The sequence below is a fragment of the Pongo pygmaeus genome, chromosome 10 (assembly GCF_028885625.2).
Source record: "Pongo pygmaeus isolate AG05252 chromosome 10, NHGRI_mPonPyg2-v2.0_pri, whole genome shotgun sequence".
Lineage (NCBI taxonomy): Eukaryota > Metazoa > Chordata > Mammalia > Primates > Hominidae > Pongo > Pongo pygmaeus.
Genome location: NC_072383.2, coordinates 102,823,616 through 102,845,515, shown reverse-complemented (window position 1 = coordinate 102,845,515; position 21,900 = coordinate 102,823,616). Strand labels below are relative to the sequence as shown.

Sequence of the window (21,900 nt, the reverse complement as noted above, 5' to 3'; positions counted from 1 at the left end):
TTACCTAGGTAAATGATTTGAGTACAATTACTTAACTTCCATGTGCTTCAGTTTCCTCATCTATAACAAGGGGGAAACAATAGCACATATACCTCACAGTGCTGTGTAAGGATTAAATAAGTTAATACCTGTAGAGCTCTATAGTGCCTGGTACACAGTAAGTGCTCAATAAATATAAGCTGTTATACACTGCATATATGATGGTTTATCTCTTATAAGAAAAAAGCCGTGAAACAAATACAGCAAAAATGTTAACATTCCTTGACTTTGGATGGTGAGTACCTTCTTCATCTTTATTATAAATATTTTATGTAAAAAAAATAACATAGCAGAGAACAAAAGCCAGCAGATAATAAACATTGTAAGTACAATTTAGAATCAAGGACATTTAGACACTGAAGTCAAGTGACTGACTCAAAATGAATAAAGCACGCCCCAGGGATGGTGAAGTTCTACAAGCTTTTACCTCAGATTGCTCATGACAAAAGAGCAGTAACAAATATTCATCTTCTCTATTACTATCTTTATCTATGAAAATCACCAAAAACACCGTCACCCTACTTATGACCTCAACTACTGACAGCTTTATTGGTAGGAAAATTATTTTCCATATTATTCTAGCAATGCCATTTGAACAAATGTAACATTGAAAAAAGAGCAAAATACATATGGTTAAAATGGATTTGCTTGGTAGGAAGGAAACCTTCAAGGTTTCACTGACTGCTATGAGCAACTGAAGTCTCTCTCAGTGAGACAGGGGCAGTTAATATACTGCCAGTGAGAATGGCTGACATTTTCTCCTTTTGTCTGCAGTAAAAGTGATATCTAATGTATACTCATATAAATAAACTTTTGAGAAAATTTGCCTAAAAAGAAAAAGAAAACTATATATACAATTGTTATTTATGTTAGCTGTGTAGCTCATTATGGGTTATCCTAGTATATTCACTTGAATCTCTTTTGCAGAGGATTCAGGAAAATGTTTTCTAAAACCCTCGATTTTACCAAAAAACCAACCTGTAACTGTCCTACTGCCTAAAGCAGTAGTTTCCAAATAGGATACATGGCTTAATTATATTCAAATTTCAAGATTAAAACATTATCAGAGTTTACTAGGCTTTTAACATACAGATTCTTTAACATCATTTATATTTTACTGAGGTCGTTTCTTTAAAAAGTGTCAGCTAAGTTAAAAAGATCAGTTTTCTTAAGAGTCAATACTAAAGAGAGTGTGTGTATATGAATATACCTGTGTCCCACAGTCTTTAAAAAATATGAATTATCCAATCCCTCATTTCATACATATGGAAAAAAACCCTGTGAGGTATAGAGTTTGCTCACAGGCTTTCACAGGTTTCTGCTAAAAAAGTACTGTAATAGGCCGGGTGCGGTGGCTCACACCTGTAATCCCAGCACTTTGGGAGACCAAAGCAGACGGATCACCTGAGGTCAGGAGTTCGAGACCAGCCTGGCCAACATGGTGAAACCTCGTCTCTACTAAAAATACAGAATAGCTGGGCATGGTGGTGGGTGCCTGTAATCCCAGCTACTTGGGAGGCTGAGGCAGGAGAATCGCTTGAACCTGGGAGGCGAAGGTTGCAGTGAGCCGAGATCACGCCACTGCACTCCAGCCTGGGCAACAGAGTAAGACTCCGTCTCAAAAAAAAAAAAAAGTACTGTAATATATTACATATTGTACTCTTACACATATTCACCTGGACAATTGGGGGTTTATGGTATGAACAAAGTATATCTGTGGGAGGACTACTAAAAAGCACTTAAAATACATTAGATTTACATGTAATAACACCAGACTAGCATTACATGTAGCATCAGGCAATGAAATCTTAGAACTCAATTAAGAGCTCTTTCTTAGTAGTGCCAGCTGCTGAGGATCAAACGTGCATTGCTCCTGTTCTTTTTTGTTATTCATTATATTTAGATAGTAGATGACTTTATTGTTCCTCTTCTATAAACACAAACACAGACAGTTCTCAAGTTGTGCCTTTGGTTCCTTCAGTCAGTAAGTTTTGGCTGCCTGTTGACTAAGTGTAGGGCCCTGTGCCAGTGAAGATGAGGGGGCAGCAGGCAGTGCAGCCAAGGTCCTTGCCAGCTGCTGATATCTATTAGCTGAGACAACTGGCAGGCAAAATACTGAAGGAATGCCATCTGCACCATGCGACAAACTAAGCTATATATTAAAAACTAAAGCCGGGTACGGTGGCTCACGCCTGTACCTTCCAGCACCTTGGGAGGCTGAGACAGGCGGATTATAAGGTCAGGTGTTCAAGACCAGCCTGACCAACATGGTGAAACCCCGTCTACAAAAATTAGCCAGGGTGGTGGCGCGAGTCTGTAATGCCAGTTAGTTGGGAGGCTGAAGCAGGAGAATCACTTGAACCCGGGAGGCGGAGGTTGCAGTGAGCAGAGATAGCGCCACTGCACTCCAGCCTGGGCAACAGAGCAAGACTCTATCTTAAAAAAAAAAAAAAAACACAACTAAATAAAATTACTGGAAAGGATTGAGAATTGCACTTACATTGTCTTTAGTATTACAGATTATTTTTGCGTAACATTTGTTGTTATCTCTTGATGGAATCGTCCATTCCAATGGCCAAAAGTAACTATGGTAAACCTAAGAAGATACAAAAGCAAAATTTAGGCCCATTATTTTAAACAGTAAGTCTGTCAAACATATATGGTGAAAGACGGTGGAGACTCTTTAATAAGTAGACTTTCATTAAATAATAAAATTCATGGAATAAATAGGAATCTGATCAAAAGGTAAATGAATTTAAACTCCTTGCTGTCAGGCACTTTTGCTATAAGCTCATCCCTTAATTATGTATATCTCTACCTCAAAATAGTACACCCTAACTAATAACAAAAAAGAGCAAGGGAATGAGAGAAATAAGCCATTTAATTACCTGCTGTCATACATTGAAAACACACACATACACAAACCTCAATACTATCTTGTTATCCACTGTGAATGACAACTTGGGCAAGAAACAAATAAGGTGCCAGGATCAATTAAGGTAATTATTTAGTTCTCTTGCTAAATGCTTCCAAAAGACATTTCCTCCTTTGGCATTATTCACTAAAAGCAATGAAGGAAGGAGACAGGGAAGGAATGAAGAAAGGAGGAAGGGAGGGTGGAACGACAGCATCCTTACTAATGTAATTCCTGGTTGACTAAATGGATTTTTTTTCTCCTCCAGCTGCTAGCCTCAGTTCAAAACATGATTTGCTACCTTTTACGAGCAAACTGATTATGAAGACATAAGAAGTGTTCTTCCATGTTGTGATAAATAATATAATTTTAAAAATAAACATGGGTTACAAAATTTAATGTACAGTATCATAGTATCACAATTATATAGGAAAAAAATTAAAGGAATCACCCCAAATTGCTAACAATTGCTGTTACAGCTCTAACTCCATAAGTAATTGTTTCCTCTTTCCCTTACATTTTTCAAAGTTTCTTCAACTCAAACACATTATACTTCTATAATAAAAAAGCAAATTTTTAAAAACTTAAATATTGTCTATCAAGAAATATGAAATATATATCAAAAATTTCAAATTTTAATTATATATATGTATGTCATGTATATACACACTCACACAGGAAATCTATCTTCAAAAAATAAACTGAGAAACAATGAATTATGAAGATGTTTGTGATTCTATTTATAATAATGAAAAACTGTAAACAACCTAATCAAAGAATGGCTTAACAAATTATAGTATAGCACCCCTTAAAAGAAGAATTACACATTTTTTTTAAATGGAGATTTTAGAGAATTAAAGACAGGAAATGTTCATGACATAACATTAATATTAAGCTTGGACCTAAAACTGTGAGTAACTTCATCAAACTTTGAAAAAAATTAAGACATACTCACACAAAATCACATACACATATATACATACATAAAATATAAAAACACATCAAAATATTTAGAGAAAAATAAACTGGAAGGAAATACACAAAAATATTAACAGCAGTTATCTCTTCATGAATTAATATTTCCTTTTTGATATTTTCCTAATTTTGAAACTTCGTATAATAAAGATATACTATTCTTTTTTTTTTTTTTTGAGACGGAGTTTCGCTCTTGTTGCCCAGGCTGGAACGCAATGGTGCAATCTTGGCTCACTGCAACCTCCACCTCCGCCTCCCAGGTTCAAGCGATTCTCCTGCCTCAGCTTCCCAAGTAGCTGGGATTACAGGCATGCACCACCACTCCTGGCTAATTTTGTATTTTTAGTAGAGATGGGGTTTCTCCACGGTGGTCAGGCTGGTCTCGAACTCCTGGCCTCAGGTGATCCGCCTCCCAAAGTGCTGGGATTACAGGCATGAGCCACCGTGCCCAGCCAGATATACTATTCTTATAATCAGAAAAAAAGGTTAATAATGTGCTACTAATAGACCAACATATTACATGCTACTACCAGTGCATGTAATAAAGAAAAAGATTATTAAGAGATTTAAAATAGGCTTTTTATTTAAAAAAATTGACTTGGTTCACAAATTTGGTCTTTCAAAAGGTTTTATTGGAAATTTTCCCTAAAATGATTTAAAACAGCAGTCCTTTCGGGTGGCATTATTTGTATATACAGAAATAGTGTATTTCATGTGCATTTTCCTTGACTCCATGATAAAATGTGAACAGAAACGTTAGTACAAATTAGAGACCAATGCTAGAAACAAGTAGTACTAATGGTAGGAGCAGTGAAAATGTTAATTTTTATTTTTTCTTTTCATTTGCCTATAATTAATCAAGAGAAATCAATAAATGTGATTTTAAAAAGTAAAAGGAAATATGATTGGGTCAACTGACAGAATTAGAAAATGAAAATTAAATCAGATAAAAATATTACACCAATACTAAATTTCCTGAAAGTGGTAACTACACTACGGTTATATAAGAAAATGCCCTCATTCATAGAAATACACAATAAAGTATTTAGGGGCAAAGGAGAATTCAACTTACTCTCAAATGATTCACAGAAACACACACACAGAGAATGAGAGACTACTAAAAGTGTATAAAATAAATTGGCACAATGTTAGTAATATATAAATCTGGATAATGGGTATATGAAAATTCTTTGTACTATTTTTTAAGTCTTCTATATATTTTAAATTCCGAAGAAAAAAAAGTAGTGATATAACATAGGAGAAAAGAGGAAAAGAACTTACTTCAATATTTTCTTCCCCAAACTTCTCCACAGCTTTCTCCTCAGAAAGGCCACAAGCACCATATTCCAAAGGAGTAAATACAGTGGTTGGAACATTTTCATAGTCACACTGTTTAAAAATGGAGGTAAAGGAGTTATAACAGGCAAAGTTATAACTTAAAAAAACAAAGGTATTCAAAAAAGTCAAAATTGACAAAGGAAATAAGAGTAATAAATTTCTACCAAAGTATGTGAAGTCTCAATCCGAGATATTCATTAATTAATCTACTACATTGAGAACCATTAACTTATTTGAAAAGTTTAGTACATAGAAGTGTGAAGTCTGGTAAGACTATGAGAAAAAGATTCATGCAGCTTCTCCATCCATCAACCAACTGATGTTATCAACAATGACACTTTTTTCCCCTTAATAAAGCAGCCAAAAATAATACTGGTGTACCCAAATCTGATAGTCTTATATTATCAGTGATAAAAAATTAAAAGATTTCTTTAAACCATCAATTAGGTAATACATATTAACAGCCATAAAACATTTTATCCTTTTGGCCCAATAATCCCACCTTTAGAAATCTATAATAAGATTATAGATATTATAATTTAACATATAGATATATAATATGATATATTACTATATTTTACTATAATATACAATACTAACATAGTAATAGTTTGATATACAGAAAAGGCTACATGTATTAACTGAACATTGCTGTAGTACTCAATAGTGGCAATGTTGGAATAGCTTAAAAATCCCAATTAGGGCCGGGCGCAGTGGCTCACACCTGTAATCCGAGCACTTTGGGAGGCTGAGGCTAGTGGATCACCTGAGGTCAGGAGTTCGAGACCAGCCTGGCTAACATGGTGAAACCCCATCTCTACTAAAAAATACAAAAATTAGCTGGGCGTGGTGGCAGGCGCCTGTAATCCCAGCTACTCGGGAGGCTGAGGCAGGAGAATCGCTTGAACCCGGGAGGCAGAGGTTGCAGTGAGCCAAGATCACGCCATTGCACTCCAGCCTGGGGGACAAGAGTGAGTCTTCGTCTCAAAAAAAAGTAAAAAAAAAATCCCAATTAGGAAGTGGTTCTATAGTTCACACCCTTAATGTAAAACTGCACTATGCAGCCATTAAAATGGTAAAGAAGACCATGGGGGAGAAAAGGTTAACTCTTAGGACTATTTTTCAAAGCATACTGTATGATGTTAACAGGTATAGATGACAAGGGGATTCCATAGTCAAATGAACTTGTAAAGAACTAGATTAAGCAAATAAATGAGTTCCTCTATCAGATTTCTCAGAACTTTTAATATGCTGCTGTGAATTGTGAAAAAATATATTATGTAAATGCCAAGGGTTTATAATGCCATCTGGTAAAAGCCTAGCAGTTATACTTATACACAGAGGTGATCCAAAGTAACATTCTGCATTTAAAATAAGAGAAGTACAATTCTCACTCTCTAAAACAGGGAGATAAAATCTTTAAAATATGCTCCCCTCTAGAAACGATAAATATAATCCATTTTCTCTTAAAAAAAAAAATACATAGACCCTTGGAATTCTAATTTAAAAGTAAAGGCAGACAACCACTTATACCACAGTGGTGTATCAGGGACCACATTTACCCTCCTGCTTTAAACAACTAGAAAACCAGACAAGGATGAAGCAACACTTTTTAAGACATCGACCAAGAGGCAGTGCAAGCCTGTGATCCCTGCAGGAAGGGAAACAAATGAGATGAGTCCTGTGACTGCTCCAGCTTACTGCTCAGAGACAGTTTCTAAGCCTCAGTGCAGAGAGGGAGAGCTCAAACAGAGCCCAGGGTCTTTCCTGGAAGCCAAGGTGGTTTCAAGTTGCAAGGCAGAAAACCAAAAAGGATGGAATTGCATGCATAAAGAGAGTTCTTGAGGTCTGTAGAGGTCTTCCTAGATTACAGCTGAGACAGAGAAGAGTATGTCCAAAGGAAACAAAAAGATCCATGAATTTTTTTTTTTTTGGAGACAGGGTCTTACTCTGATGCCCAGGCTGGACTGCAGTGTGTGATCACAGCTCACTGCAGCCTTCACCTCCCAAGTTTGGGTGATTCTTCCACCTCAGCTCTCTGTGTAGCTGGGACTAGAGGCACGCACCACCTCATCCATCTCATTTTTTGTATATTTTGTAGAGATAGGGTTTCGCCATGTTGCCCAGGCTGGTTTCGAATTCCTGGGCAAGTGATCCTCCTGCCTCAGCCTCCCAATGTGGTGGGTTACAGGTGTGAGCCACTGTGCCCAGCCGTACCTTACTTTAAAGTACAACTCCATTCAATGTTTTAGCCTTTTTTTTTTTTAAGGAAACCACTGAGATATGAATTTAAGAATAAATTAAGTGCATCCAATCTCAAGCTATATTGAGGTACCAGATACTCAACAACTGCAACAATGCATACAAGATGTAATTCAAAGAGGTAGTCTTGTTAAATTTATTCTAAATAGTAATACGAACCAACTGCTATTCCTCATTATTATTATTCCCTCAATAATCAGTCAATCTGGCATTCAAAATCTTTTTTAACCCTCAATCCATTAATTCAAAATATGAGATTTTATTATGCTACATCCCAAATAACCCCAGGTCACAAATTTTGCTAGCATCACTCTTTGAGATTCCCATTACTGTAACCAACTGAAACCAATGTAAGGAAAATGGGTAATGCCAAAATTCTTTACAACTAATGTTTCTGGAATCCTTTTTAAAAAACAGCTGTCTTTATTCTTTTCTGGCCATCTAGTCCCATGAAACATACTGAAGAGTTTTAACATCCTCTACTGACTTTAAAAAAATCACTTTAAAATTCAATATAACATTTAACATATTCAACATTCTAAAACAGATATTTTCTTTTTTCTTTTTTTTTTTTGAGACAGAGTCTCACTCTGTCGCCCAGGCTGGAGTGCAGTGGCGCGATCTCGGCTCACTGCAAGCTCCGCCTCCTGGGTTCAGGCCATTCTCCTGCCTCAGCCTCCAGAGTAGCTGGGACTACAGGCGCCCACCACCACGCCCGGCTAATTTTTTGTATTTTTAGTAGACAAAGGGTTTCACCATGTTAGCCAGAATAGTCTCGATCTCCTGACCTCGTGATCCGCCCACATCAGCCTCCCAAAGTGCTGGGATTACAGGCATGAGCCACCGCACCCGGCCTCTAAGACAGATATTTTCTAAGGACTGGGTAATAAGGCCTGAATAGTGGTTTAAGCTACTTTGTACACTGACACCATTACCTAAATCCTCAAGTCCTTTTATAGCCTAGATAAGTGCCATAAAAAGACTTAGAACATTTTATTTATATTGGTAATGACGAAATTGACATAAAATACAACTGTTTAGAGTATATGGATATAAAGTACACTATTCAACAATAGCGCTGAAACCTGATTAATCAAGCTCTTTTTATTCATAGTGTGAATCCAAGATGTCAATTTTCTTTTTTTTTTTTTTTTTTTTTTTAATTTTTTTTTTAGATGGAGTCTCGCTCTGTAGCCATGCAGGAGTAGAATGGCATGATCTTGGCTCACTGCAACCTCTGCCTCCCAGCTCCCCATTCAAGCAATTCTCCTGCCTCAGCCTCCTGAGTAGCTGGGATTACAGGCATGCGCCACCATGCCCAGCTAATTTTTGTATTTTTAGTAGAGATGGGGTTTCGCCATGTTGGCCAGGCTGGTCTTGAACTCCTGACCTGGTGATCTGCCTGCCTCGGCCTCCCAAAGTGTTGTGATTACAGGCATAAGCCACTGTGCCTGGCGGAGTGTCAATCTTCATAATAAAGTCACAATGTACAGCAGCCTTAATAATATCTTGTCTGGAATACAACTAATAAAGGATATCTAGGATGCCATCCAAAATAACTAAATTATTCAAGATCTGCAAAACTTCCCAACTGCCCCCTAAATAAGGAACTGGCAGTATTACTGACAACAGTATCTAATGAGCAACAAGCACAACACTCACCTTGACAGTGGAACCTGCATAGAGCCTCTGAGCCAGCAATCTTCCTGCCTGGATTGCAACTGGGGTGAGCTCCACCTTATCCTCCAATATATCGCCAATGGCATAGATGTAAGGCACACTGGTCTGTTCTTCATCTGTGACAGGTATTTTTCCAGTCCTGCAATTTTATTCAGTTAAAAATCATCATTAATTACCATTATTAATTAAGGAGAACAAAATCTTCCGTTTTTCCAGGGAAGCCCAAAATTGTGACTCTAGCTGAGGGCAATGTTCTAATGTATTAAAAATAAAACAAAACAGCTCAAAGGAACAAAAAAAACTTATCATGACAATTCTGGCCACTGTTCTGAAAATCAAAGAAATAAGAAAACTCTAAGAAATCTTAGAATGGAAGAACTCCAACACAGTGGTTAAGAGTGAGGATTCTAATTTATAACTCCCCTCAAAATGGATAAAAGAAAACAAACAGGAAACGCTAATGTGAATGGCACTGGAAGAAAAGTTTCATTTCTTCATAGTTGAAGAGCTCAACTGTGGTAAAAATTAGGTTTAAAAAATTTAAAATTCGGCCAAGCACAGTGACCAACACCTGTAATCCCAACACTTTGGGAGGCTGATGTGGGTAGATCACTAGAGGCCGAAAAATGGAGACCAGCCTGGCCAGCATGATTATAGGTGTGATGGCAGGCGCCTGTAATCCAGCTACCAGGGAGGCTGAGGCACAAGAATCGCTTGAACCCAGGAAGCAGAGGTGGCAGTGCTTGAACCCAGGAAGCAGAGATGGCAGTGACATGAGATTGCACTACTGCACTCCAGCCTGGGTGACAGAGCGAGACTCTGTCTCAAAAAAACAAACATACCAACAAAAAACTAAAATTCTATAATTGACCAATGCTATAAATAACTGAAATAGTATTAAATATGACATAATGGGCCAGGCACAGTGGCTCACACGTGTAATCCCAGCACTTTGGGAGGCCAAGGCAGGTGGATCACCTGAGGTCAGGAGTTCGACACCAGCCTGACCAACATGGCGAAACCCCATCTCTACTAAAACTACAAAAAGTAGCCGGGTGTGGTGGTGCATGCCTGTAATCCCAGCCACATGGGAGGCTGAGGCAGGAGAACGGCTTGATCCCAGGGGACGGAGGTTGCAGTGAGCCGAGATCGTGCCATTGTACTCCAGCCTGGGAGACAAGAGAGAAACTCCATCTCAAAAAACAAAACAAAACAAAAAAAAACCCCACAAATATGACATAATAAAGATTTTTTTCTTACTTTTCATTTATCTTCACCCCTACGGTTTCTAAGCCAATTTTTCTTGTGCAAGCATCTCTTCCTATTGCCAGCAACACCTGAAAAATTATTAATATATTAGTGACTAAAAACAAAAAGGCTTTGCATTTATTACCTAATCATATTTTTCTCTGCTTATTAAGCTAATCTAATTTCATTTTTCAAACTTGGAAATAAATATTTCAGTAAGAAAGTAATGCAAGAGTTTAATTAAAATCTTCAGAAAAAAATCCTTTGAACATGTATGATATAGTAGAAATTATTTTCCACTTCTTATTAGGAAAAAGAGAATTCATAATGTCTTAATAAACCTATCCAAGTTTAAAGACAATGACATCATAGTCTATAACTAAATTATTTTTTAAGTGGTTGCCTGGGGAGATGAAAGGAAAGAACACAGGACAGAAATTATGGCTCATTTAAAAATTCTGTTGCCTTTGTATAGCCATTTGACTAATAATACTTTAAGTTACAGTGGAAAAAATCTGAAGCCATCCCTTTACCAAAACAATTTTTTTTTTTTTTTTTTTTTGAGATGAAGTCTCGCTCTGTCACCCAGGCTGGAGTGCAGTGGCACAATCTTTGCTCATTGCAACCTACGCCTCCTGGGTTTAAGCCAGTCTCCTGCCTCAACCTCCCAAATAGCTGGGACTACAGGTGCACGCCACCACGCCCGGCTAATTTCTGTATTTTTAGTAGAGTCGGGGTTTCACCACGTTGGCCAGGATGGTCCCGATCTCTTGACCTCGTGATCTGCCCACCTTGGCCTCCCAAAGTGCTGGGATTACAGGAGTGAGCTAACGCACCTGGCCACCAAAACAAATTTTAATATCATAAGTTATTGACATGTCTAAGAATGGGCATAGAACCAGTACATTTGGAAATCGCTAAGAGCTATTTTAAGTTCCTGTAAGATACCCAATAAGCATGTTATTTGCTTTCTGATAAAGTATTAACCTAGGCCCATTCCTTACCGTATTATATTCTCCTTCAATGATTTCCTCACTATTGGTGGACTGAGCTACTACTCTGAGTCGGCCTGGTGTCCCCGCTTCAATTTGTTCAACCTGTAAGAGTGATAAAGTTTTACTGTGAAATAAAGACATTTATCAAGTTGGATTCTCTACCTTCCCCTTCCATCTGGTTAACCCAAAGTTAAAATATAAAATGGTGCTTGAAAGGTCTTTTATGTCCCATCTCCCTCACTTAACATTATTAGGATGATAAATGATTATCTCCTTCTTTTTAGCTGCTCATTGTTGTCTGCTAGAGGGGCTTTCTTTGAAAGAGTTCTCGAACAATAAAATTCAGAGAAAAATGGGGGAAAAAAGCAAGCTACAGAAAGCACCCTACTATCCCTAAAATCAAACCAATGACTTACTGCTTTTCCCAGGTTTCTATCTTGTGATTCACCCAGAATCATTAATCCTATGGAGGGCAACTGTTGCCCAAATTCAGAGATTCTCTTTTGACTACAGATGCTCAGCTTTCACTGACAACAAAGGATAGATTAAATTAGAGCAGGTCCATAGTGATATGGGTAACAGTTAGAAAGTCTTAAAAATTGGAGTGCGCAAGGAGATGTGGGTGTTTATCAGAACCAGGGGGTGTTTTCAGTTGTTAAGGATGCAGAAAGAAATGAGCAAGCCCTGATACTTGAGTGATGGCAGAGGAGAATAAATATACCGACCCACTACAAATAGATGTCAACAACAACCTACAGACTAGGTATAATGACTTAGAAACCCACCTGGGGTCAGGCGCGGTGGCTCACACCTGTAATCCCAGCACTTTGGGAGGCCGAGGCGGGAGGATCACGAGGTCAGGAGATCGAGACCAGCCTGACCAACATAGTGAAACCCCGTCTCTACTAAAAATACAAAAATTAGCTGGGCATGGTGGCGGGCGCCTGTAGTCCCAGCTACTCGGGAGGCTGAGGCAGAAGAATGGCGTGAACCCAAGAGGTGGAGCTTGCAGTGAGCCGAGATCATGCGCCTGCACTCTAGCCTAGGTGACAGAGCAAGACTCCATCTCAAAAAAAAAAAAAAAAAGAAACCCACCTGGAAAACTATCCAGGGTTATTTTATTTGACATCAATAAATAATAAAAATTTCCTTCCTGAATTCCCTTTCCTTCTTATTTAGTTAAATAAGCCTCTCTGAACATACTAGAAAAGTCTTTCTTGTTTAATTTTAATCAAAATGTTCTAATCCTTGGAAAAGAGCTTAATTGGTCCATTGCTTAAGATTTGTTTGGAAATGATAAGGGCCTCATCCCACCTCCACCCTTATTCACTTTTGTACTTCCATCAGGCCTTTTTGGTATCTAGAACAATATTTCTCCCCACAGAGCCTTTGTACACATACTACATTCTCTGTCCAAAATGTACCCTCTCTCCACTCTCCACAGAAGTTTCCTTCCATTTGGTCACTTTATAATACAGCAAGAGTTTAATACCCAGCTGTGGGAATCAGAAACTCTGGTAACCCTATTTTACTAGGAATAGTCCACCAGGTTTTCAAAAGGGTCCACAACTCTCCAAATCTTAAAAAAAATGTATATAGGAAGATGTTACTTTCTATCAGTACAGCATATACATACAGCTGTCGTTTACGAATCATAGCTCTAATGCAAATATAGCATATATACCTCTACTCTAGAAAACAGCTACAGGCCAGGTGCGGTGGCTCAAGCCTGTAATCTCAGCACTTTGGGACGCTGCACTGGGAGGACCACTTGAGGACAGGAGTTCAAGACCAGCCTGGCCAACATGGTGAAAGCCCTCTCTACTAAAAATATAAAAATTAGCCGGGTGTGGTGGCACGCACCTGTGGCCCCAGTTACTCAGGAGGCTGAGGCACCAGAATCGCTTGAACTTGGGAGAACGAGGTTGCAGTCAGCCGAGACTGGGCTACTGCACTCCAGCCTGGGTGACAGAGCGAAACTCCGTCTCAAAAAAAATAAATAAATAAAAATAAAAAAAATAAAAAATAAAAAACAGCTACAGTAATCAAGCACTGACAGCTTCCAGGAAATTTGTGCCTTAATCTTCATAACAATATTATGAGATAGATTCACTTTAGACTTACTCTCTACCAGGTACTTTTCTAATTACTTTATAAGTGTTGGCTAACGCAATCCTCACAAGAATTGTTAGATGCTATTTTCAACCTCATTTTTCAGAAGAAACAGGTTCAGAGAGGAACTCTTCCAAAGTCATAGAGCAAGAAACTGGCAGAATATTATTTGAATTCAGGTCGTTCTGATCCCAAAGTTCATATTCTTATCTATCAGCATTAGGAGATCCATAGTCACATACACAACTCAAGTCAACCCACTGAGAGATGGAAAAAAAAAAAAAAAAAGACAACTATAATTCCTTAACTTTAACAAAATAGTCCCACCATTTTCCCTGCACTAGAGAAAATTATCTATTAGTCTGAGACACACACTAAGTGTTCAATATTGTCACTGTTAGGTATCAAAACATTTGTGATAATGGTAACAAATCCCAGGTGTGACTTGGCATAGTATTAGCTCTTTTCAAAAGATTAAAAGAGCGAAAAAGGTTAGCACACATAAATAAATGAGATAATCACTTTCAGGGATGCCAGAAGTATGTAGTGTTTATGTAGTGTTTATGTTATCATATACCAAGGGGGAAATGTCCTGTGGGGAGCCAGGGAGTGCAGGTGGGGCCTAGTGTTGAACTCTTATTTAAATCTCTGGTGCATATGAAGAAACAAAGTATTAACAGACCAAAGATGACAAAGGAATGCATAAAGGAAAGCATTAAACAGAAGAGAACAGAAGAAAACCAAAATTGAGAAAGTTGACAAAGGAAGAGATTATTAATCTATAAATAAGAACAAAGCTATATAGGTGTTTAGATGGTAGGGAGGTACAAGTTTATATACCAGTATACAACAGTAGGGGAATCAGCATTCCTGATGGTTTATAATGCTGAAAGGATGCTTCTACCACCAACTCAACTCTCTTTTTGCCTTTTACCGTGAATGTAGAATCAACAAACCTACAGGCAAACCCACTTACTTTAATTGGTACAAACTGTCTTATAAACTTGATGCCATGTTCTTCCATGTGTTCACCGATTTTGTTGGCCATGTCCTGGTCAAATCCTCTAAGAAGAATGGACCTAACCATAACAGTGACGTCTAAACCAATACCGGCAAGAAATCCAGCACACTCCAAAGCGACATAGGATGCTCCAACAATCAGGGTCTTACCCGGGCAGTAAGGCAAGGAGAAAAGATCATCACTGGGAAAAAAAAAAAAAAAAAAAGGAAGAAAGAAGAAAAAAAAAGTTCCTATATGAATAATTACTAAATCCAAGTACACATTTTTACTTTGACAAGAACATACTTTCAAGATGACAAACATTCTACTAGCTACACACATAATACATGAGAAGTTTTTATAATTCTTAGATACCCTTTCTTGCCACTCAGTTGCTTTGGGAGTAGCTCAAGCTACCCATAGCTAAACACAGCAAACTGTATAACTTCTGATATTAGTCAGTTAGTCCAATTCATCTTCACACTAAACGATTTTGAACTGTTTGGAACAAATTATAGATTTGCAAACCCTAACCTCCATCCTCATGCCACCACTCAGCTCTCTCCGAGGTGGAAAAACCTGTGTTGCTTGTCCTCAGCTGAAATACCTATTATTATCAAGAATGTGCCTCTCCCTCTCCCTCTCCCTCTCCCTCCTCTCCCTCTCCCCTTTCTTCGGTCTGCCTCTCCTTCTTTTTTCGGTCTCCCACTGTTATCGAAGCTGGACTGTACTGCCATGATCTCGGCTCGCTGCAACCTCCCTGCCTCGGGCTCCTGTGACTCTCCTGCCTCGGCCTGCCGAGTGCCTGGGATTGCAGGCGCGCGCCGCCACGCCTGAATGGTTGTTGTATTTTTGGTGGAGACGGGGTTTCGCCGTGTTGACCGGGCTGGTCTCCAGCTCCTGGCCTCGAGTGATCTGCCTGCCTCGGCCTCCCGAGATGCTGGGATTGCAGACGGAGTCTCGCTAACTCAATGCTCAATGGTGCTCAGGCTGGAGTGCAGTGGTGTGATCTCGGCTCGCTGCAACCTCCACCTACCAGCCTCCTGCCTTGGCCTCTTAAAGTGCTAAGATTACAGCCTCTGCCCCGCCGCCACCCCGTCTAGGAAGTGAGGAGCATCTCTGCCTGGCTGCCCGTCGTCTGGGATGTGAGGAGCCCCTCTGCCCGGCCGCCCTATCTGGGAAGTGAGGAGCGCCTCTGCCCGGCCGCCCATCGTCTGGGATGTGAGGAGCGCCTCTGCCCGGCTGCCACCCCGTCTGGGAGGAAGTGAGGAGCGCCTCTGCCCGGCTGCCCCGTCTGGGAGATGAGGAGCACCTCTGCCCGGCCGCCCCGTCTGGGAGGTGAGGAGCGCCTCTGCCTGGCCGCCACCCCGTCTGGGAGGAAGTGAGGAGCGCCTCTGCCCGGTTGCCCCATCTGGGAAGTAAGGAGCACCTCTGCCTGGCCGCCACCCCATCTGGGAAGTGAGGAGCGCCTCTGCCCGGCTGCCACCCCATATGGGAAGTGAGGAGCGCCTCTGCCCAGCCGCCCCTTCTGGGAGGTGAGGAGCGCCTCTGCCCAGCCGCCCCGTCTGGGAGGTGAGGAGTGCCTCTGCCCGGCCGCCCCGTCTGGGAGGTGAGGAGTGCCTCTGCCTGGCCGCCACCCCGTCTGGGAGGAAGTGAGGAGCACCTCTGCCCAGCTGCCCCATCTGGGAAGTGAGGAGCGCCTCTGCCCGGCTGCCACCCCCTATGGGAAGTGAGGAGCGCCTCTGCCCAGCCGCCCACTCTGGGAAGTGAGGAGCGCCTCTGCCCGGCCGCCCACTCTGGGAAGTGAGGAGCGCCTCTGCCCGGCCGCCCACTCTGGGAGGTGAGGAGTGCCTCTGCCCGGCCGCCCCATCTGGGAGGTGAGGAGCGCCTCTGCCTGGCCGCCACCCCGTCTGGGAGGAAGTGAGGAGGACCTCTGCCCAGCTGCCCCATCTGGGAAGTGAGGAGCGCCTCTGCCTGGCTGCCACCCCCTATGGGAAGTGAGGAGCGCCTCTGCCCGGCTGCCCACTCTGGGAAGTGAGGAGCGCCTCTGCCCAGCCGCCCACTCTGGGAGGTGGGGAGCGCCTCTGCCTGGCCACTCCGTCTGGGAAGGGAGGAGCGCCTCTGCCCGGCCGCCCCGTCTGGGAGGTGAGGAGCGCCTCTGCCCGGCCGCCACCCCGTCTGGGAGGAAGTGAGGAGCACCTCTGCCCGGCCGCCCCGTCTGGGAAGTGAGGAGCGCCTCTGCCTGGCCGCCACCCCGTCTGGGAGGAAGTGAGGAGCGTCTCTGCCCAGCCGCCCCGTCTGCCCGGCCGCCCCGTCTGGGAGGTGAGGAGCGCCTCTGCCCGGCCGCCACCCCGTCTGGGAGGAAGTGAGGAGCACCTCTGCCCGGCCGCCCCGTCTGGGAAGTGAGGAGCGCCTCTGCCCGGCTGCCACCCGGTCTGGGAGGAAGTGAGGAGCGCCTCTGCCCGGGCGGCCCCGTCTGGGAAGCGAGGAGCGCCTCTGCCCGGGCGGCCCCGTTGGGGAAGTGAGGAGCGCCTCTGCCCGGCCGCCCCGTCTGGGAGGAGAGGAGCGCCTCTGCCCGGGCGGCCCCGTCTGGGAAGCGAGGAGCGCCTCTGCCCGGCCGCCCTGTCTGGGAGGTGAGGAGCGCCTCTGCCCGGCTGCCCTGTCTGGGAGGTGTACCCAACAGCTCCGAAGAGACAGCGACCATTGGGAGCGGGCCATGAGGACGATGGCGATTTTGTTGAAAAGAAGGGGGGGAAGTGTGGGGAAAGGAAGGAGAGATCAGATTGTTGCTGTGTCTGTGTAGAAAGGGGTGGGCATAGGAGACTCCATTTTGTTCTGACTAGGAGAAATTCTTCTGCCTTGGGATGCTGTTGATCTATGGCCTTTCCCCCAGCCCCATGCTCTCTGAAACATATGCTGTGTCAACTCAGGGTTAAATGGATTAAGGGCGGTGCAAGATGTGCTTTGTTAAACAGATGCTTGAAGGCAGCATGCTCTTTAAGAGTCATCACCACTCCCTAATCTCAAGTACCCAGGGGCACAAACACTGCAGAAGGCCGCAGGGACCTCTGCCTAGGAAAACCAGAGACCTTTGTTCATGTGTTTATCTCCTGACCTTCTCTCCACTATTATCCTATGACCCTGCCACATCCCCCTCTCCGAGAAACACCCAAGAATGATCAATAAATACTTCATAAATTAAAAAAAAAAAAAAAAAAAAAAAAAGAATGTGGACAAGGATGCAGGAAAAAAAAAACTTTCGATATCTTATAATATAAAAGCCAACTATAAGGAATAGAACCTGACAAAAGTCTTCTAGTCGAGCTAGGGACACAGAGATCATAAAAGCATGTTGGAGAATGAGTTTTTAAAAAATATCGGAAGGGAGCCTGCTATTGTCTGAATGTTTATGTATCCCCAAAATGCACACATTAACATCCTAAACCCCAAGGCAATGATATTAGGGGTGGGGCTTTTGGAGGGTGATTAGGCCATGAGGGCAGAGCACTCATGAATGGGGCTAATGTCCTCATAAAAAAGGCCCCAGAGACCTGCCTCTCCCTCTTTCACCGTGTGAGAAAGGATAAAAGCATATACCAAAAAGAGCCTGAAGGAGAAGAGTAATTTATAACACAATCTGAAACTCCCGAGCAAAAAGCATCCAAGAAGACACATTTACCAACACTCTGTCTTAATGACTTCATAACTGAAAGCTCCTGAACAATGTCAGCAGTGTTACCATTTGACGGGCAAAAATAAACCACACAGCAAAACATCTCTTTGCTTGACTTGTTTCAGGAGGTCCTTCTACACTGACACTGCAACCATTCAAACAGCATTGAGTAGGGTCTAGATTCTGATAAATCTAAATGGCCTGACAGCCTCTAATTCTTTTAGCAGCCACTCTGGAAATGTTAAAGGGTAATACATGATCCTCATTTTACAAAATCTAAATGTATATATGTATCATACCTATTTTACAAAATGTGAATATTCATTTGGTCATTTGGTTTTATTATATACTTTCATACTCATACATGCATAAATAAATTTCAAATACAAATATAAATCTATACTAGTATGTTAGTGATACTAACTCTGTGTAGCAAGATGACCAATGTTTGAAGTTTTCAATATTTAAAAATGTTCTCCTTTAAAATCACTTTTACTTTTTCTCTTTCTGCCAAACCCCTGCCCCCAGAGAGGGAACAATGTGGCAAAGAAATCTGTCTGAAGCCCAAGAAATTGATGCAGTGGGTTTGAAGAAAAATACGAAAGCAATATCCACAATGGGTTTTTCTTTTCCACCCTGCTTTTTTTCTTTACCTGCTGATGCAGTATTCTTTGTCACCAGGGATGCCCAAGTAACGTGGTCTTTCACCGGTGGCAATGAGAAATCTCTCTGCTGAATAAATTTTTTCTTTGCCTTTATTATTTGTTGCCTACAAAGGAACCAATATGAAAACCTTATTAAGTAATCATTCCTCAGAATTGTAAACTTCATAGTTAACAAAGGCCATTCACTACATTGTCTCATTTCATCCTCATAATGAGGACAATAATATAGTAAAAAGGATAAATTAAGACTCAGTAGTTAACAGACTTGCTCAAAGTCACAATGCTAGTAAGTGCCGGAGCCAAGCCTCAAATCCAGGTGGTCTGGTCCAGTATGCTTACATTTTACCATACCTCCACACAAGGCCCCATAGGATGATATGATAGCAAAATCACCAAACTGGATAGTCTGGATCACAGTGGCTATTACTTTTATTATAATACTTTAACATTTTCTAACCAAAGCTTTAAAAAAAGAGAAAAAAGAAAAAAAAAAGCTCGTCAAGATGTCACACAATTACCTTAATCCTGTGAGGACCAATAAATTGCCCGTAAGCATTCTCATAGACAACTTTTTTCTCCCGCAGAGCTACTCGGTAGCCCCAATTCAAAGAGCCAATGTGATTCTGTACAGCTTCTATCATTCTGTCCCAGTCATGCTTAACTGTATAAGAAAATAAGACAAAATCTTGTTTGGCTTTTCAACTCCTGGCAAAGATCATTTCTTGATAACCACTCAAGTGACATAGAGGGAGCAGAGCTCTAAAAGGCAATCTGAAAGGGCAAATCCTCCATTTTGAGCACATATGCCACTTTTTCATCTTCAAATATTCTCTTATAAGACTAATACAATTAAATAATATAAGACAGATCTCCTGACAATTTTAAACTAAAATACAATACACAAACTTTTTCCTTCTTTATCTAGAAACGAACTTGAATTTTACTGATTTCTGGGATATATTAAGGCTTAGGATTCTCTGTTTGTAAGAAAATCCAAGAGCTTCTGATGTAGCCAAGTATGGAGTTACTACACTAGTAACACTGTTTATGCCAGGGGCTGGCAAACTGCACCATGGGCCAATCCAGCCCATCACCTTTTTGTAAATAAAGCTTTATTAAAATACAGCCATGCTTATTTATTTCAATATTTTCTAGTGCTACTTTCACACTACATGAGCAGAGTTAAGTAGCTACTAGAGACCCTATGCCCCAAGAATCCTAAAATATTTACCGTCTGGCCTTTTACGGAAAAAATTCACTGACTGTTCATTTAGACAGAATTTTAAGAGTCTATCACATTTCCCTCCAAACTCCCATATCTTATGAAAGAGAAAACTTTTTCATTCTTTTTGATTCTGTCATAATTAAATTAATCCTTTAAGTCAGGGCACTAAAGTAGTATTAAATTTCAAAGGATAAAAATCAACCTTTGGTATTCAATAATCTCTCTTTTTTTTTTTTTTCCAGACAGAGTCTCGCCCTGTTGCCCAGACTGGAATGCAGTGGCTCAATCTGGGCTCACTACAACCTCCGCACCCCCCGACCTGGGGTTCAAGCTATTCTCGTGCCTTGGCCTCCCGAGCAGCTGGGACTACAAGTGTGGGCCATCATGCCCAGCTAATTTTTTATATTTTTAGTAGAGACGCAGTTTTGACACGTTGGTCAGGCTGGTCTCAAACTCCTGACCTCAAGTGCTCTGCCCACTTCAGCCTCCCAAAGTGCTGGGATTACAGGCATGAGTCATTGAATCCAGCCTCAATAACCTCTTCTTTAGAGACAGGGTCTCACTCTGCTGCCCAGGCTGGAGTGCAGTGGTACACTCAATCATAGCTCACTGCAGCCTTGAACTCCTGGGCTCAAATTATCCCCCTGCTTCAGCCTCCTGAGAAGCTGGGACTATAGGAGAGGGCTTCCATGCCCGACTAATTATTTTTTGTAGAGACAGGGTCTTGCTTTGTTGTCCAAGGTAGTCTCGAACTTCTGGTCTCAAACTGATCCTTTCCCCTTGGCCTCCTAAACTGTTGGGATTACAGGCATGATCCTGGCTGGCTATACAGTAAGTGTTGAAAATAGGCTTATAACACTTACTGGCCAGCCTCTGGAAGTGGGAATGACAGCACAAAAAATTGATTTATAGCCTCCAAGAGAACAGATAGATCATGGATATTGAATTCATATGATCATAATATGTTAGAATTAGAGCAAACCTTAAGAAATTGGTTCAACTGAAAAAAAAAAAAAAAGTAACTGCAGATGCCACTGTGGTTATGGTTCTAGAGGACCAGGTAGCTTAGGGGTGGGAAAGGCTGCAGGAAGCTTGGACTAACCTGCCTGCCTGGCCTCTGTCTACCACCACTACAAAAGGCTCAGGACTTGCTGTTTCTCTACTAGGAGTGGAATAGAATAGTATATAACTCACCCACATGTGCTAATCATCTAAGCTGCAGTCATTATCAATGTTTTACAAAATATCTTCTTATATCCCTCTCTCTCAAGGGTCTGAGCAAACGATGTGATCCCAACATTATAAAACTTAGTGATTATCACTAAGTGATAATGTTAGTGAAAATTACTAACATTATAAAAGTTAGTGATTTTCTAACATTCCAGACTTGGAAAAGTTACTATTATTTTAAGTAGGAAGTAAAAGCATCAACAAAAGAAGCATAACTAGTTTGAGTGAGAGCAAAATTTTTCCAAGTATATATTTATGCCATATCTTTTCATTTAATAAACAAATAAAACCCCAAAAAAGCCACAGAATGTTTATCCTGGCTACTGGCTGGAATATTTTCCCTCAAATGCTCCATAATGCATACGTCTCAAACCTCAAATCAGATAGGGGTTGGAGTTTCACTCTTCACAACAGAGTGACATATGTCATAAATTAGCCAGGAAGCTATGCCAGATCTCACTTTATTCTTCTACTAGATAATGCAATCTACTTTCTAAAATTAACAATTCTGCCAGGCGCAGTGGCTCATGCCTGTAATCCCAGC

General features: G+C 41.2%; 1 protein-coding gene across 5 annotated transcripts in view; it reads right to left on the bottom strand.

Annotated features, from left to right (window-relative positions):
• The window catches only part of TXNRD1 (thioredoxin reductase 1), a 63,977-nt gene that overhangs the window by 13,393 nt on the left and 28,684 nt on the right, over positions 1-21,900 (bottom strand). For all 5 annotated transcript variants that reach the window (XM_054445114.2, XM_054445115.2, XM_063646647.1 and 2 more), the window contains 8 exons: positions 19,420-19,562; positions 18,890-19,005; positions 14,540-14,765; positions 11,461-11,553; positions 10,469-10,545; positions 9,191-9,347; positions 5,210-5,317; positions 2,540-2,635 (listed from right to left, as the gene is read on the bottom strand). In XM_054445114.2, coding sequence (XP_054301089.1) covers positions 2,540-2,635; positions 5,210-5,317; positions 9,191-9,347; positions 10,469-10,545; positions 11,461-11,553; positions 14,540-14,765; positions 18,890-19,005; positions 19,420-19,562 — 1,016 coding nt within the window. The remainder of the gene's footprint in view (positions 1-2,539; positions 2,636-5,209; positions 5,318-9,190; positions 9,348-10,468; positions 10,546-11,460; positions 11,554-14,539; positions 14,766-18,889; positions 19,006-19,419; positions 19,563-21,900) is intronic.